At 37.6% G+C, this 17769-nt stretch overlaps 2 protein-coding genes across 3 annotated transcripts; one reads left to right on the top strand and one right to left on the bottom strand.

Moving 5' to 3' along the window:
- Positions 1 to 4217: 4217 nt before the first annotated feature.
- PHYE (phytochrome E) lies at positions 4218 to 10420 on the top strand. Of its 2 annotated transcripts, none has more exons than XM_086230134.1 (4): positions 4218 to 6733; positions 7650 to 8457; positions 9290 to 9586; positions 10035 to 10420. In XM_086230134.1, the coding sequence occupies exons 1-4, from the start codon at positions 4693 to 4695 to the stop codon at positions 10282 to 10284; spliced, it is 3396 nt and encodes a 1131-aa protein (XP_086086260.1). In that variant the 5' UTR covers positions 4218 to 4692; the 3' UTR covers positions 10285 to 10420. The 2 variants fall into 2 exon arrangements, with proteins under 2 accessions (XP_086086260.1, XP_086086261.1); XM_086230135.1 differs by having other exon boundaries at positions 4219 to 6733; positions 9293 to 9586.
- An 839-nt stretch (positions 10421 to 11259) lies between these two features.
- On the bottom strand, positions 11260 to 17408 carry ML5 (MEI2-like protein 5). Its single transcript, XM_086249620.1, has 13 exons — positions 17250 to 17408; positions 16069 to 16111; positions 15834 to 15977; positions 15312 to 15754; positions 14578 to 14736; positions 14369 to 14485; positions 14100 to 14251; positions 13912 to 14003; positions 12823 to 13777; positions 12648 to 12732; positions 12454 to 12522; positions 12036 to 12215; positions 11260 to 11929 (listed from the first exon to the last, which is right to left on the bottom strand). Exons 2-13 carry the CDS (start codon positions 16097 to 16099, stop codon positions 11807 to 11809), a joined length of 2550 nt encoding a protein of 849 aa, XP_086105746.1. The 5' UTR covers positions 16100 to 16111; positions 17250 to 17408; the 3' UTR covers positions 11260 to 11806.
- Positions 17409 to 17769: the final 361 nt, after the last annotated feature.

Genomic DNA, 17769 nt, shown 5'->3' with positions numbered 1-17769 from the left:
TGGTTGGGTCAGTCTCATTTGCTTGTTTAATTAACTTGCCAAAACGACGTCGTTTTGGCAAATTTAGAATTTTTTTTTAAAACCCATATGCATCTCACGTGTTTTCAGCCTTTCATCCCTTTCCTTTGTTATGTTCTTCCTGCAAATCTGCAATCTTGCCCCTGCTAGCCATGGCTGCCACTAAGACCCAAGCTTTATTCATGAGGTCAAGATTTTTTCTCAACCCCAGCATTTATGAGTTCATGGGGTCAAGTGATCCCATTGACCCCACTGTAGATCCGCCCCTGCCCAAAACCCTTTTCAAAAAACAAGTAAACCGTGTTGAATTGTTGATTTTGCAACTGATACTGCTTTCCTAGTCTCTTAATTGTATGTATGAAAAGTAGTTTGTCGTGACATGTTTTGGGGGTCCATGATGGTCCATAGACTTTGTTGTGGTGATTACTAGAGCCTTTAACTTAAGGTTGTTGGTATCACCTTGTTTGTACTATCACTTTCCTATTTGTCTTGTTTTTTATTTTTATGGCTAATTATAAATAAGTTAATAAAATTTTTAGTAAACTATTAAAAATCCCCACTTTTGAACTTGAATAATTCAAAACTTTCGGCCTTAATTAAATTAATTCAAAACCCCTATTAAAGATTTAATTTATCCCAAAACCCCCTGGTCAACTATATCCAGCTAGCTTTAACCCCCATTTGTTTTCAATATTCCAATTATAACCTTGAAAAAATATCAAGGCCAGCTATTTTGGAAATCGTTTTCTTTCTCCCCCAACCCGATCTCTCTCTTCTCTCTCGTCATTCTCTATCCCCGCGCATGTTGATCGGTGATATCGTCGTCGTCCGGCGACGGTTGCCAACTAGACCACCATCATCAGCTTCGTCTCTCTCTATCTCTCTCTCCTCTTCCTCCATCTACCATCACTCGCCCCGATTCATGCTCAAACAGCCCAAATCGCCGCGACCAGATCAGTGGTGCTCACCGGCAATCTGCCTTTTTTGGCGAAGTTGGAATTCCAAACCACCCAAGTCTTCTTCCTCTCGACATCCTGAGCACGATGGTGTGCTCGAATTCTCCATCCGATCAGCCACGACGGCAGATCGAAGCCACAAAGGCCGCGGCTTCTCCGCCGGCGATCTACCTTTTCCGGCAGCCATTTCCGACGAGTCAGGTACCTATCTTGTTCACCTCGTTGTGCTCTTCAATTATATGTATTTGGATTTGTCCAAGTGTTGAAAAAACAAGAAAACCCAAATCAAACCTCACGACCACTGCGGCTGCTCCGCCGCGAGTGGTAGCGATTAAAACCTTATTTTATTCATTTTTATATGGTTATTGTGTGCTCTGTAGTTCTGTCGCTTATAGACTTTTTTTATGTTCAATGCGCTTGAATTTTGATTGCAATTTGTGTATGTAAATATCATGAAAATGAAAATTCAGTTTCATTTTGTTCATATGTATGTTTTGTTGGAAGATTAAGACCTGTTTTGTTTGCTTGTTTTGTTGAAATAAGGGTTATATAATTATATATTCATGTATATATGTATGTTTGTATCATGAAAATTCATATTTTTTCTCTGCTTGTGTTTGTACAATGTGTAATTTAACAATGAATATCTAAATGATGGTGCTTCAATCTTCAATATCATAAAATTTAATGATGGTGCTTGAATCTTTAATATCATAAAATTTAGTTTCAGTTCGTGAAAATTCAGTTTCACTCCCTGAAAATTCAGTTTCAGTGCGTGAAAATACAGTTTTACTCCGTGAAAATTCAGATTCACTTATAACTATGTTTTGTATATAATTATAGTGTTTTGTTTCATTTCATTTCTATTGAAATTGTTTTATTGTTAAGTTTCAGTTACAATTTGAAGATTTGAAGATCTGAAGATTTTGGTTCAGTTTTAGTTGTAATTGAAAAAATTTTAGTTTTTAAGCAATATTTAGTTTCAACAAAAAATTTAGTTTCAGCAAAATTTAGTTTCAGTAAAATTCAGTTATAGTGACGTCAGCGGGTCAGCATGCTAATTTATAAATATAAGTTATAGGGGTTTTGAGAGAGTTTCTAAATGGGTGGAAATTCAATTACAGTAAAATTCAGTTACAGTGACGTGCGCTCAAAATTCAGTCACAGTGACGTCAGCGCGTACGTCAGCGTGCTCGTCAGTGCGCGTTAGAAGGGTAAAAAAGATATTATAAATTTTAGGGGGTTTTGAGAGGTTTTTAGATGGATAGGGGTTTAGGGAAACTTTTAAGATGGTTAGGGAGTTTAAAATTACAGACTATAAAATTTTTGACAATTACTAAAATTAAGACATAAACTCTAAGTTATAAGCTACGAAATCCTAATTCTAAATCCTATTTTTAAACTCTAAACTTCATTTATATACCATATACTTTATTTCTATATACTAAACTAAATTAAGGATGATATCATAATTTTACGCACATAAGTAATGAAAAAATGAATGGGCAAATTAGTATTTTTTAATACACCACAATACATGATATGATCAAGGAAATTAGACTTAGTGACTAAAGCGAGCTAAATCATTGACTAAAATGTAATTTCTTTAAATATATCATTGACTAATATGAGATAAAAAAAATGGGCAAATTACACAAAAGTACCTCAACTAACCATGTTCACTTGAGTACCTCAATAAAAAAAAGTTACTCAGAGGTACATTAACTATTGATTTTGCACACTCAGGTATCTCCGTCAACTATTTCGTTGGGGAGGCCGTTAAGTGCATACGTGGCACACCTTTAGAAAAATGCCACGTGGACAAAAAATTATAAAAAACAAAATAAACTTTAAAAAATGAAATAATTATTTAAAAAAACTAAAAACAAGAAAATAAAGAAAAAATGCAGCCCCTCCCTCCGCCTCTCACCCTTCCCTCCGAGACCTACCCAACCCCAGCCACCCACCCCTCTGACCCCAGCCACCTTGCCGCCGACCCCACCTACCACGCCGCCGACCCACCCTGACCCCTCTCCTCTCTCTCTCTCTCTCTCTCTCTCTCTCTCTCTCCCCGAAACCCCAACCCAACCTCAACCCCAGCCCCGAGCCCTCCTCCTTCCTTCTCCCCCGCGTTGACCACCCAACTCAGTGACCCACCCACCTCTCTCCTTTCTCCGGCCACCAGCTCCACTCTGTTTTTCCTCTTTTTGTCACTCTCTCTCACTCTATTTTTTTCTCTGTCTTTGATCTGAACAAGGAGGGTGGAGCTCGGGGCAGGGCGGGTCGGGGCTGGGGTTTCAGGGAGAGGGAGAGAGTGAGGCAGAGATAGAGAATAGGGGAGAGGAGAGAGAGGGGGTGGGTGGCTCGGTCAGGAAGAGAGATAGCAAGGCAGAGAGTGAAAGTGAGGGGCGAGGAAAGAAAGAGAGTGAGGCAGATAGAGATGAGAGGTCCGGGTGGGTTGTCAGCGTGGTGGGTGGGGTTGGCGGCAAGGTGGGTGGGGTCGGAAGGGTGGGTGGCTGGGGTTGGGTGGGTCTCGGAGGAAGGGGTGGGAGGCAGAGGAAGGGGCTGCATTTTTTCTTTTTTTAATTTAATTATTTTGTTTTTAGTTTTTTTAAATAATTATTTCATTTTTTAAAGTTTATTTTATTTATTATTATTTTTTTGTCCACGTGGCATTTTTCTAAGGGTATGTAAGTGTGCCACATAGGCACTTAACGGCCTCCCCAACGGAATAGTTGACGGAGGTACCTGAGTGTGCAAAATCAGTAATTAAGGTACATCTGAACAACTTTTTTTTATTGGGGTACTCAAGTGAAATAGAGTGGTTAGTTGAGGTACTTTTGTGTAATTTACCCTAAAAAAATTTATATCGACTTATTTGTAATATTGAAATTTTTTATTGATTTTTTTATAATTTACTATTATTTCTATCAAATATTGGGCTATGAGCAATTGAGTATATGCCGAAGATCTTGTATATTGGCCATCATTGTAAAACTTGACCGAACTATGATCCAACAATTTTATAAAAAAAAAAAAAAGATATATATATATACAAGAATAAAGAAGTACTTACTTCCAACGCAGCTTTGCCACCTGTTATTCCCTCCCCTTTCTCTTTCTATATTTCTTATTCTCTCTCTCTCTCTCTCTTTTTTAAATTGGATAACACCTGTCTTTGCCTTATTAAGACAGGTAAATTATTCTCATGAGTATATGACCCAGAAACACCCTTCTGTCAAATAACTTTTCTTTTCTATTTTCTTTTGATCAAAGTTATGCACTTATGCTCTATCAAACAACTGTTCTTGACAAATGACAAAAGTTCTTTTCTATACTTATTACTTAGCAGTTAGCACTGATTTTGTGTCAGGAAAAAAAAAAAAAGCACTGATTTTGTGGTGACGCGTCTTGCAATTTGCATGGAGGAAAATGCAGGAACACAAAAGGGAAAGAGAGAGGAGAGAGAGAGAAGGAGAGAGACAAGGTAGCGAGGACAGAGGGGGGGACTGATCAGCCAAAACTAGTTGGATTAGGAACCAATAATAACCCGATGAGGAAGATAAACCCAAACTGCAAAAACGATGAAAGAGACGTGTGCAAGCTACAAGAAGAATCACCAACCAACAGAAGCAGCAAGTACGGTGATGATAAAGTTCCAGCTTTTCCAATACCTACATGAGTTTCTGAGAAACACCCATTACCCAGAACCCTCTAAATGGAGCTTCAAAGCGGAGAGAGAGGCACCACAACATTCTCATCATCAGCTGCAAGCAACATGAGGCCCAACAACACCAGCACCGCCAAAAGAGACAAAGCAATTGCTCAGTACAATGCAGATGCTGGCCTTTTAGCTGAGTTTGAGCAGTCTGCTGCGTCTGGTAAGTCCTTTAACTATTCAAGATCGTCGCTTTATCCACCACAATCTGTGCCTGAAGAGCAAATAACTGCCTATTTCTCAAGACTCCAAAGGGGTGCTCTTGTCCAATCCTTTGGTTGCATGCTTGCAATTGAAGAACCCACTTTTAGAATTATCAGTTATAGTGAGAATTGCTTTGAATTGTTGGGCTTGAATAGTCTCTTGGAGTCAAAACAATTGAAGGGTCTAATTGGAGTTGATTCTAGAACCCTGTTTACCCCTTCTTCCGGGGCTTCACTGGAAAAAGCTGCTGGGTCCAGGGAGATATCATTGTTAAACCCAATTTTGGTGTATTCTAGGAGTACCCAGAAGCCATTTTATGCTATATTGCATAGAATTGACGTGGGCATTGTGATTGATTTGGAACCTGCTAGGTCTGGTGATCCTGCATTGTCACTTGCAGGTGCTGTGCAGTCACAGAAACTTGCGGTTCAGGCAATTTCTAGGCTTCAGTCACTTCCTGGAGGAGATATTGGTGTGTTATGTGATACAGTTGTGGAAGATGTTCAGAAGCTTACTGGATATGACAGAGTCATGGTTTACAAGTTCCATGATGATGATCATGGTGAAGTTGTATCAGAAATCAGAAGGTCAGATTTAGAATCCTATTTGGGTTTACATTATCCTGCCACAGATATCCCTCAAGCTGCCCGTTTCTTGTTCAAGCAGAATCGTGTGCGCATGATTTGTGATTGCAATGCAAATCCAGTTAGAATTGTTCAAAGTGAAGAACTAAAGCAGCCTCTATGCTTGGTCAATTCAACCCTTCGGTCACCACATGGCTGCCACAGGCAGTACATGGCCAACATGGGCTCAATTGCCTCATTGGTGATGGCTGTTATTATCAATGGTAATGATTCGACAAAGCTTTGGGGGTTGGTGGTGTGTCATCACACTTCACCCCGTTATGTCCCTTTTCCTCTTCGCTATGCTTGCGAGTTTCTTATGCAAGCATTCGGGCTGCAGCTCTACATGGAGCTTCAATTGGCATCACAACTGGCCGAAAAGAAGGTTCTGAAAACACAAACCTTACTTTGTGACATGCTCCTCCGCGATTCCCCCTCTGGTATTGTGACCCAATCTCCCAGTATAATGAATCTTGTGAAGTGTGATGGGGCTGCATTGTATTATGGCGGGACATGTTGGTTGCTGGGTGTAACTCCAACTGAATCACAGGTTAAAGATTTAGCAGAGTGGCTGCTAAATAATCATGGGGATTCCACAGGTCTGAGTACTGACAGTTTGGCGGATGCTGGCTACCCAGGTGCAGCTTTACTGGGTGATGCAGTCTGTGGTATGGCTACTGCAAGAGTCAGTTCAAAGGATTTCTTGTTTTGGTTCAGGTCTCACACTGCAGAGGAAGTCAAATGGGGAGGAGCTAAACATCATCCAGAGGATAAGGATGATGGTGGAAGGATGCACCCAAGATCATCATTTAAAGCTTTCCTTGAAGTGGTAAAAAGTAGAAGTTTGCCTTGGGAGGTCTCAGAAATTAATGCAATTCACTCTTTACAGCTCATAATGAGAGACTCTTTTCAGGATATGGAGGAAAGTGGTTCTAGGGCAATAAATAATGCCCGTCAGAATGATACTGAGATGCAGTTGCAGGGCATGGATGAACTCAGTTCTGTTGCATGTGAAATGGTTAAATTGATTGAGACAGCTACAGTCCCAATTTTTGGGGTTGATACAGCTGGTCTCATCAATGGATGGAATGCAAAGATGGCCGAATTGACAGGATTACAAGATAGCAAAGCTATGGGGAAGTCTTTGGTTAATGAAATTGTTCATGAGGACTCACGTGGAGCTGTTGGAAATCTTTTATCCAGAGCCTTACGAGGTAAACCTTTTCTTGCATTTATTATGAAGTACATATCTTTTAGGATTTTAATGTCACTCAAATGTCATAGCATATTACATTGCATGCTTATAACTAACCGAGTATTATGCAAATAGCTTTCTAACTTGTACAACTTCTATTGTCATCCATTGCATGAAAGATCAGTTCTTTTGGCTAACTTCTTGAATTTTTGTGCTGTATGGCGTGGTTGCACTAATCCATTTGTCCTCTCTACTGTAAATGCCTAACTGGGACCATATGTTCATATCTTCCAACAAGTTAAAAGGCCACCTTATGATCTCTCAAATATTTGGTCCACAGTCCTTCGCCTTCACTCTTCTAAAGAACTGCCTCAAAGTAGAGCAGATGACTTTTCTTATTAGTGCAACTGTTGTGCTTTATTGCTCACAGACAAACATCCTTCTACTAGTGAAGACAGGAGTGTTTAAGTTTCTTTTACCCTGTCAAATCTTTATCTTGACAGACATTATCAAAATATCCTATGTTTTTCAATTTTCCTTATTTAAAAATTTACATCCTCCTTTACCTCGGCAAAATAGGCTGTGGTATAATTAAGAAACTGATGTGATAAAAACAGAGCCTGTTTCAAGGGCATTATGAGGAATGGTATCCATCATGATGAATCTGCGTTCTTAATATTTTGTCGGACACAAAAATCTTTTTTCTTATTCTTTGAGTGATGGTTCATACATTAAGTAAGACTTCTTGTTCAGTCAGTTGTACTGGCAAAAATTTGAATGATACACATGATGACTTAGGCTTTGGACTTTTGCATGGCATTTCTTTTTGAAATTTTCAAAATTGCCTAGAATTTGTCCTAATATGCCTCTTTGAGTTTAAATCTTAAATTTCCGAAACAGTGTGTCCATTTGTTAACTTCTATAATACAATCCAGGTGAGGAGGACAAGAATATTGAGTTAAAACTGAGAAATTTTGGGCTTCCTCCACAAAACTCAGTGGTATATATTGTGGCCAACACTTGCACAAGTAGGAATTATGCAAAGAATGTTGTTGGTGTATGCTTTGTGGGTCAAGATATTACTTGTGAAAAAGTTGTTATGGATAAATTTGTTCGCTTGCAAGGGGATTATAAGGCTATCATACAGAGTCTTAACCCATTGATTCCACCCATTTTTGCATCTGACGAGAATACCTGCTGCTCTGAATGGAATGCGGCCATGCAAAAGCTGACTGGTTGGACAAGAGATGATGTCATTGGTAAAATGCTTCCTGGGGAAATATTTGGAGGTATCTGTCGGCTTAAAGGTCAAGATACACTGACTAAATTTATGATTCTATTGTATCAAGGAATCAGTGGTCAAGATATTGAGAAGTTTCCATTTGGGTTTTTTGATAGAAAAGGGAACTTTGTTGAGGTGATCTTAACAGCAAACAAGAGGACTGATGCAAGTGGGAATATAATTGGTTGTTTCTGCTTCTTGCAAATTTTTTTGCCTGACCTGCAGCAGGCCTTGGAAGGATGCAGACAAGAAGATAGTGAATGCTTTTCAAAACTTAAGGAGTTAACTTATATACGACAAGAGATGAAAAATCCTTTAAATGGTATTCGGTTTACCCACAGACTCCTTGAAAATACAGCTATTTCAGAATATCAGAAGCAATTTCTTGACACTAGTGATGCATGCGAAAGACAAATCATGACAATCATTGAGGATATGGATATGAGAAGCATGGAGGAAGGGTGAGTCTTCTTCTTAACTAGTTCATGATATGCATAAGTGAACACTTTAACTCTATTTGTAGTTTATTGATTCTTTTCTTTCACCATGTGCATAATAATTATATAATCTAGAATGAGAATTTTACAAAATCAATAGGTTTTAACTTTTAATTACACTGAAGAGGCACTGTTACCACCACAAAAAAATTTAATCACAAGCATTGACATTAGCTTAACCTTTCAAAGCTTTTTATAACAAACATGACTTGTGTCTTCTCAAGTTCTTGACCCACAGAAAAGGCAAATGAAAATGCACTCTCTAAAGGGCATGCATGCATATCATCTGAAGAATGTTAAAAAAATAAAAAAATAAATAAAACAGATATACAATAGAAATGGGACCTGGAGCAATTGATTTGTACTTATTTAGAACTTTGTTTTGAAAGGCATTCTTATTCAACAGCACATCCCATGAAGAATAAGCAGAAAAATTATTAAAACGGTGAAGAAAATCTATTTATTCCTCCTTTTCTTGATAGTGCAACTCATCCGAGTATTGTGAAGTTTTTTTTCTTTTCTTTTTTCTCTTTATTAGATGTTTTAGCTTTTTTTTTTTTTTGCTTATTTTATGGTTCAGATTTTCATTTTTCACAATGCATATTCTAATGCTTTTCCTACCTCTTGGTTTCATTATCACTGAGGATATTCTCTTATAAACATATTGATCATTTTATCTTTTCGAAACAGTTAATTTTTCTCCAAAACATTCTAAAATAATTGCACCATAAGATAGCACTTAATACATAAATGATATAGTCTTTTGGTGTACTGTTGAACCTGTGTGACAATATAGCAGCAGTGTGAAGCTGAACATGGAAGAATTTCTCTTGGGAAACGTTTTGGATGCCATTGTTAGTCAATCAATGATCTCGCTGAGGGAAAAGAATCTGCAGCTGTTACATGAGATTCCAGAAGAAATTAAATCATTATCTTTGCATGGTGATCAACTCAGGCTTCAGTTGGTCTTGTCAGATTTCCTGCTCAATGTGGTGCATCATGCACCTTCCCCAGATGGATGGGTTGAAATCAAAATTTCACCTAGTCTAAAGTTAATACAGGAGGGCAACAATTATATCCGTTTACAGTTCAGGTACCTCAACCATAGCTTGGTTCATATTTTGACTATGCACAACTACTAAATTTAACAGCAGTTGTATTTGTCCTTATCATCTTTTAAAGTAATTTTTTAACATATTTATGACCTGAGGAGTTATCTTTTTATTTAACCATTTCTCTATCACCTTTTTTTATTCTTAGTCAATTTTGTTCCTCCCCCCCCCCCCCTTCTCTCTCTCTCTCTCTCTCTCTCTCTCTCTCTCTCTCTCTGTCCCTCCTGTTAACTACTGAGAAATGGCTTCTCTGCCAAACCCACTTGGCCATTATTGTTCATTATTTCTCCAAATGTTCCATTAACATATTTGAATTGCTATTGGTATCTTAATATTACATCCGTATGTTTATTACAACAATGTTAGAAGAAGGTTATAACCATTGTTAATGGTCCAAGCAGACTAATTGTCATTTTCTTTGGCATGTAGAATGACTCACCCTGGTCGAGGCCTTCCCTCTGCACTTATCCAAGATATGTTTGAGGGAGGAAATCGGTGGACTTCACAAGAAGGGCTTGGACTAAACATGTCCAGGAAACTTCTCAATAGAATGAATGGTCAGGTCCAGTATGTTAGAGAGCATGCTAAATGCTACTTCCTCATTGACCTTGCACTGAAAACAAAGAAGGAAAGGCAGAGAGTGTCAGTATCACAAGCAGATATGAGCAGGATGACTTAAATTTCATCAGAATCTCGGTTTATTAAAGTTTCTTGATGTTTATGGCATCAGGAAGGTTGTCTGAACCAAGGAATCTATCTTTGCTTGAAACACTTAAAATCTGATTAACCATAGTATTTATCACAGCTTTACTCAACTTACACTGTACTTGGTTTGTCAAGCAGCAATCCTTCCTCATGTGCAGGTATTGTCACTCCAGCAGTTCATCATTGTATTTTTCCAACTTTGAATGGAAAAAAAAGGTATTAAGTATAAATGCAAATCTTCAGATGATGATGTATATAAATGTCCTACCATTCCAGCCCCTCAATCAAAGTAAGTAGGTGTGTAATTATTAGATGCACTTGCACTCCTGTGATGGTAAAATCTATGTTCAATGCCATGCAAAGCATATTCATCTTGCACCATTGCAATTTCTTGTACATTGTCCTTGGAATAAAGAAACTATCAAAGAAAAACATGACTAAAGAGAAAGTGAATTGTGATGAAATAAAAAATAAAAATTGACTTCTCTAATTGCAGAATTCAAGATAGTAACAGCTAAGTAGCCTAATAAGTTGCTAGGACCTTCCGTTGACTTTACTATTATTTTATATGAAAGATTAAGTTTTTTGAAGTTAGAAATTTTTTATTGAAACTTATCTCTGTGTACATTTTGAGAAAGAAAACCGATCGGCTCAACTTTATCCAACGTGATCCGGTTGGTCGGGTTATTGGGTCGTTTGCCCACCCCTACTAGTAGTTGGGTGAGAGGTTAATGAAATCAATTTAACCAATTTGGACCTTGAATACATAGGTAAACATCCTGTCATAGCAATTAGACATGGCTTGACCAGAAGTTTTAGTCAAGAAATAGTGACAATAATTCATGAGCGATCGTCTCATTTTTCTTTCTTCACATCTCGATGCTCAAATACACATTTGAATGTCTTTTTTTTAAGGCACGTTTGAAAGAAAGATAAATTCACATTTGAATGTCTTTGAATAATTCAAGTTTGATAAAAATGGAAACCATTATCTGTGCAATTTCACATCTCAAATACATATTTGAATTTCCCATTTCAATAACACCAACAAGAATGCCAAAAAAAGAAGCATGTTTGTCCGCCTCTATACAATTTTGTACCCCATGTTAAATCACCATCCCTCACGCTCAAAACAAATCTACCCATATACCTACATCAACATCATATTTGCAGACTATTATCCAACCCCAAGTCACAAAAACAAAAATAAGAGACCTGCACAACTGGGTGACAAATGCATCTGGCAGCTGGGAGAATTGGATTCACCAATAAGCTTTACTTTGTCCTGCTCATATCAGGCCATTAACTGGACATGAAACAAAACGCTGCTACTGTTTCTCCTGAACCCCTAGAAAATACTACAAAAGGACTACAATACAAAATCTGCATGCCTTGTCCTTTTTCGACTCCTAAATTTATACACTTATCATATATGATGGTTAGAAGTCACGGCCACCACCAAATTGGGCCGAGAACATTCAGCTTCAAATACACTGTTAACTCTTATCAGGCTTCTCATCAGAGCCAAACTCTGGGCTTTCTGACAACTCAGAGTCCAACTCCTTTGTCTGACAGACCTGGATGTTCAAATTAATCGAAGGAAGATGTTCCTGGATGATCTACAAAGAAAATATGCACAAGATTATATCAAACATGTCATTTGTGTGTGTGTGTGTGTATCAAAACAAACAATTCAAAAGGCAAACATCAGGGAAATTCAAGCACCAGATCGCCAGCCTCTGAACCCTCTGAGTGAAAGAGAATCGGGCGACAACGTTTATCTTCATTCATTAGGCTTGAATTTTGAAAGTGGGCCACAAGAGCTGCCTTCCCCTGGATTCGAGCATAAGCCAAAGAGGCAACTTTCTCGCTATTAAACTTCTCCCACTTCTTTCCATTAAATGCCTGTATGAATCACAGGAATAAGTGTACATTAGTAACAAATCCTTTTTCTTTGTATAACATGCCAAAACCATGTCAGTTGCTAAGCTAAAACTAAGATTTGTAAGGGTAAAAGAAAAGACTGAAATAGACCGAACACAGCACAGCATTCAATGAAGACAATGATGCAGAAACAAACCAAAGAATTGAACATACAAAACCTAAAAGAGCAAAAATAAAATAAAATAAATATAAATAGCACCTCATAAAATGGGATGATGTGTGAAGGAGATAGCATATTGATAAATGCATAGCCCACATTGCATTTGTTCTGCACATAAAGGAAAATCATTCATTGTAATCAACTCAAGGAAGAATTGCAGGAGAAAAGAAGGTGAAAACTAAACTATTGAAGAAAAAGTGTCAACGCGTACTCTTGAAGAAGCCAAAAGTTACCTTAAAATCAATCGGCAGATAGAGAAAATCATAAGTACCCCTGTGATTTTCATCTATTGCAGCAAGTAACATTTTCGAGGTGTATCTATAGGATGATAAAAATATGAAAATCATGATAACCAACCATCCAAAATAATAAAAATATGAGAGAACTATTATAAAGATCAGGTCTTACTTATTTGGAATATTTTTTATCATTAATGTCGTACGAGTATCTTCCCCGCTGATAATCTTATCCAAATCAAGCTGAAACTGTTTCTTGCTATCAACATGGTTCCCATTATTCTCAACTCGTCTGCTCCGCTCACGCTCAATCAAACCATCAATGCTTGTAGGCAGCAGTCCTGTGTATGGGCCATTACCTAAAAACACAGGGCTAAGCTTCGGTGAGGACATCATTTTAAAACTTGAAGAACTACTTTCAGACATGTTTCCTGGTATGGAAATGCCACCATTCATCGGAGCACGAGCACCCATGTTAATCATAAAGTTTCCACCACTGGGGCCTAAACCCACTCCACCATAGGCAACAGGACTCAAAAATGAAGTTTCTGGTGACTCCGTAAAGTAATTGAAGTGTCTGTCTAGAGGAACACCAGATGGGGCAGATCCAACATGATGATGATGATGGGATGAGCTGAGGAAAGAGCCATGATGACCTGAGAATGGAAAGGCATGGCCCTTCCCATTGGATGTAAGTTGATGTCCCACTGATTTTTGAGGCCAAGCCGAAGAATTGGTGTGTTCTGAGTACGGAGTCGGACTTCCCCAAAGAAATTGTGGACCTGATAATGTTTCCATACCAGAACCACTAGAAGTTGAAGGACCAAATGAGTGCATGGTCCCATGGGAATGGCTTAGCTTTGGCTCTGGAAAAGAATGCGATTGTTGAAACGCAGATCCATGGGATGAGTTTGTATTGGTAAATATATGATCCACATGACTCCCCCTTCCTTGGTTATTGGCAATAGGTGCAACCTTCACAGTGTTTGATACTTGGGGATGCAGAATTGACGCTAATCCAGCCAAGTGATTGCTGTTTGTTGGACTCAGGGTCCTGAAACCAGGGGATTTACTAATACTATGTATAGGGCTATGTTCAATGGGGTTGCTGAACTGCACCCAGCTACCTGTCAAGAATGTCACATTGACCGCATTTTGTTAAAAAAGAAAATGCAGTATGAAAAGAATATACACAAATAATATCTTGATGAAGGCATTATATGTTCACTAGTGATACAAAGTGTCTCAAAGAAAAAGTTGCCTGGTGGAGAGTTGGTTATCGGTGAACCCACTGGATGCCGATAATTCCAAGATTCATCTTGTTCAAGGTCTTGATTCAGTTGCAACATCAAGCTAAAAGGAACAATGTAAAATCAATTAAAGACACCAACATTTAGTCCAAATAAAAAAAATATCAAGAAATCATAACATTTATATCAATATACTAACTTTCGACGAGCTCCACCAGGGCGACTGGGTTCAAGCTTTATGCGTTTACCAGCTATGTCGCTCCTATTTAACGACTTAAGTGCTGCTTCTGCGGCTCTAACATCATAATACTCAATAAATTTATGATGTCTCTTGTGCGGTGTTTCCCTTATCTGCTTTGTATAATGAACACCAAAAAAAATTGTTAAGCACCTAAGACAATTGTTTAAAGAAAAAAAAAGAAATGCAAAACAGGAAATGGAAGAGGAAAAATAAGATAAACTTATCACCTCTTTGACCTCGCCATAAGCCCCAAATATTTGACGGAGGTCTTCATTTGAAACTGATGTATCCAAATTAAAAACTACCAAGGTTCCTTGATTAATATCCTTCTCTGATGGATTATCCTGGTGTGGTATATGAAAAAGAATGCAAAATTGATGAAACTATAAAAGGGTAACAGTAAATGACTAATAAAGAACTGGAAAGCTATTTTGACCTTTGGAATTGAGAAGTGAATATCAAGTTTCCTCCGTCGCAGTGGCTTATTTTGTAATGTGCGCATAGCAGTTCGAGCAGCACGAATATCATAATAAGATATCATCACAAAGCCCCTGTGTTTACATGCAGTGTACAGTGTTCTAATATTGCCGTATTGCTACAAAATAGATAAACATATAAATAAATAATTTAACACGAAGCCTATGAAATAAAAGAAAAACAAATGTTTATGGTGGGCCAATAAAATAAAACATCTTGACTAGACTCTCGGACCTTAATAACTAGTTCTGCATTCATGTCTTGTAGATATGCTAAAATCAATTGGGTGTCAGACATATCCTTGAATAATTTAATCCATCACTATTGCTTGAGAGGGGATTAGCAAGTCATATCAATGCCAGTCTGACAAGCTATAGAACAATTGATGCCCCCAGATTTTCTTTTCAATTACTTTTGTAGACGCATCCAAACTACAGTTTTTTACAAATACTTTTTTATGGTAAAAATTAACCACACTCGGACAAACTTCTTTAGTTTTCATAAATGATGCACCAGTATCTAAGAGAAAACATGAAAATTGTAATAATGTCACACAGGAAGCATATGCAATATATCAAAGAACTTGAACAGAATTTATGAAGACCATAGACATAGCAGATCAAGTGAACAAATAATATGGGTAGTACTGACATAAAAGCTAAAACATAAGGAGCTCTGCCTTAATTGAATTACCTCAAAAAGTGCTTTCAGTTCTGAATCCTCAACATTACTATTGATATTTCGCACAAATAATGTTCTGGAAGGATGCTCTCCATATGGATGTTCTCCAGCAACAGCTCCCACACCATTTGAAAGAGCATAATGAGCCATCCCATTCCCAAGAGCACCATCACATAAACTTACTTTTGACATGCCAATTCTCAGGCTCTCCTGTGAATCATTTTCCAATTCCATACCACCTCCACTACCAAAGAGATCATACTCTTCCAAGTCTTCCAGTGAACCAGGCAACCCACTGAGGTCAAGATCATCTGCTATGCCAGCTAAAAGCTCCTCTTCGTCGCCAGGAAGCAAGTTTCCAATTGCATGAGTCTCCAAATTATGTTGGAGTTTCTCTAAGCCAGACGAGAGATCATCAATAGATTGGCAGCCATGTTCAGTATCATTCAAGTTCACTGCAAGGATGCAAAAATATATAAGAATCTCCCTACTAAATGTGGCATTGAAAATCTTCATATAATAGCTCGCACATACACTTCGGATGTGGAAGAACAGGTAATGAGCTTGAAAAAAGGGTAGCATCACTTGAGGCATGGTGGGAACCAGATCCAGATAAAATCCCCCATGCTCCTCTACCCGCTTCTTTAGGTACATCCACCATTGGAATCTCAGTAGGACCTACAAGATGACAAGTTAACAGACATGTCAATCAGAAAAATAAACTGCATATAGTCTGTACATAATATGATATATGATATTGGAATATTACCAGAAGATGAAAAGTTCAAATACTGATTCATTGCATCCCGTCTCTGCTTACAAATAACAATACATAAGAGTTAACTACTGTTGTGGTAAAGACAGTAAGAGAAATTGAAAAGCTGCAACTCAGAGTACTAGAAAATCTGATATACATTATCACCAAAAAGAACAAGGTATGCTGTTGGTCAATGAAAAACACCCATGCACGCACATTGAGATTATTATGAACCCAAACTTCACTTGTTCTCTAGCAATAAGTTTCAGAAAGATGCAGTAATATCTGTCTAAAAGAAACCTAAACCCCATACTCATCATCCCATTCAAAGTAATAGCACTGAGTTATAGAATGTAAAGGAATTCAAGCATAAATTTCAAATCTTTCTTAACTTTTTAAGCAAATTAGTGAAGTTCTTGTACACAAAGTGGCAGAGAATCAAATTTAGTTTAATATTCAGTCCTGCAAAATCCAGAAAACCTTGATTTTTATGTAGAACTGTAGTTTAGCAATCTGATTACCCTAAACGCTAAACCATAGAGAACTGGATCAGAAAAACGACTTCAATGTAAGCACCCTAATTACAAGAAATCAAATCCCACATAAGAATACAACTTAAAAAAAAAAAAGCGCCTAATTCATGAAATCAACCATATAAATGCATTTAATTAAGAGTTGGGATACAAATTAACAGCAAATTGTTAAGTAGGTACGTGTCCTCCTCAACAAACGGGACAATTTACGGGGACACATATAATCGCAACCAGCTTAAGCCCATATATATCAAACACCTTTTCACATGGAACAAAAAGACCATATTTTTAATAGAATACATTAAAACCGTCTCAAAAGTAATATAAAACTAAAAATAAAATCTTAGAAAAGCATATCACTTTAAGCTCTTAAGTTCCTGGGGTCGCTGATTATTGATTAATCCGTTAATTCCTTGCTTCTTTTGGGACTAAACTGTTTAGCACGGTTGGCATATACATACCAACAAGCTCGATAAACTTTGCAATTTGGCCATATTTTATATAAGTTAAAGCCCAACCAAAGACCTTAATAAATAACGAGAAAAATTAAGGAATATTATATACAAACTTCGGCAACTACTGCACTAAAAAAACTATGCAAGTCCACAAACCCATTTGATCAAACTTGCAAAATACTATAAAATTGAGAACAGAAAGTACCTTAAGACGTACAAAGGCAAGCCAAGCCCTAGAGCTTCACAGTGCAGACGATCAGAGGGAGAGGATTGCTAGTGAGAGAGAGAAACAGTGTTCCTTGCCACTGCTGCTAGTTTCTCTCTCTAAAAACTAATTGGAATTTGTTTAGAGAGAGAGAGAGAGAGAGAGAGAGAGAGAGAGTGATGATGATTGGACGTGAGGAGCAAAAAGGAGTGGAGAATGATTGAGGGAGAGTGGGTTTGGGTTTGGGTTTGGATTTGGATTTGGATTTGGGTTTGGGTTTGGGTTATGATGGTGGTGGGGTGGATTCAACTGTATTTAAATTGAATTTGATGTTCAATAGCATTGGTGTTTTTAATGGATTAATTTTATTTAATATTAAAAAAAAGGAAAGTTTGCCATTTGATTAAACACTTATCCGGACTATATATGGTAAAATTTGATGATGAATTATGAAAAGGATAACGTGATAAAATTTGGATAATAGATAAGCCGCATCAGCTTATACTAAACCATAATATCT

The sequence above is a fragment of the Dryas octopetala genome, chromosome 1, assembly GCF_963921425.1.
Source record: "Dryas octopetala chromosome 1, drDryOcto1.1, whole genome shotgun sequence".
Taxonomy (NCBI): Eukaryota; Viridiplantae; Streptophyta; class Magnoliopsida; order Rosales; family Rosaceae; genus Dryas; species Dryas octopetala.
This window is presented reverse-complemented; position numbering and strand designations above follow the sequence as displayed.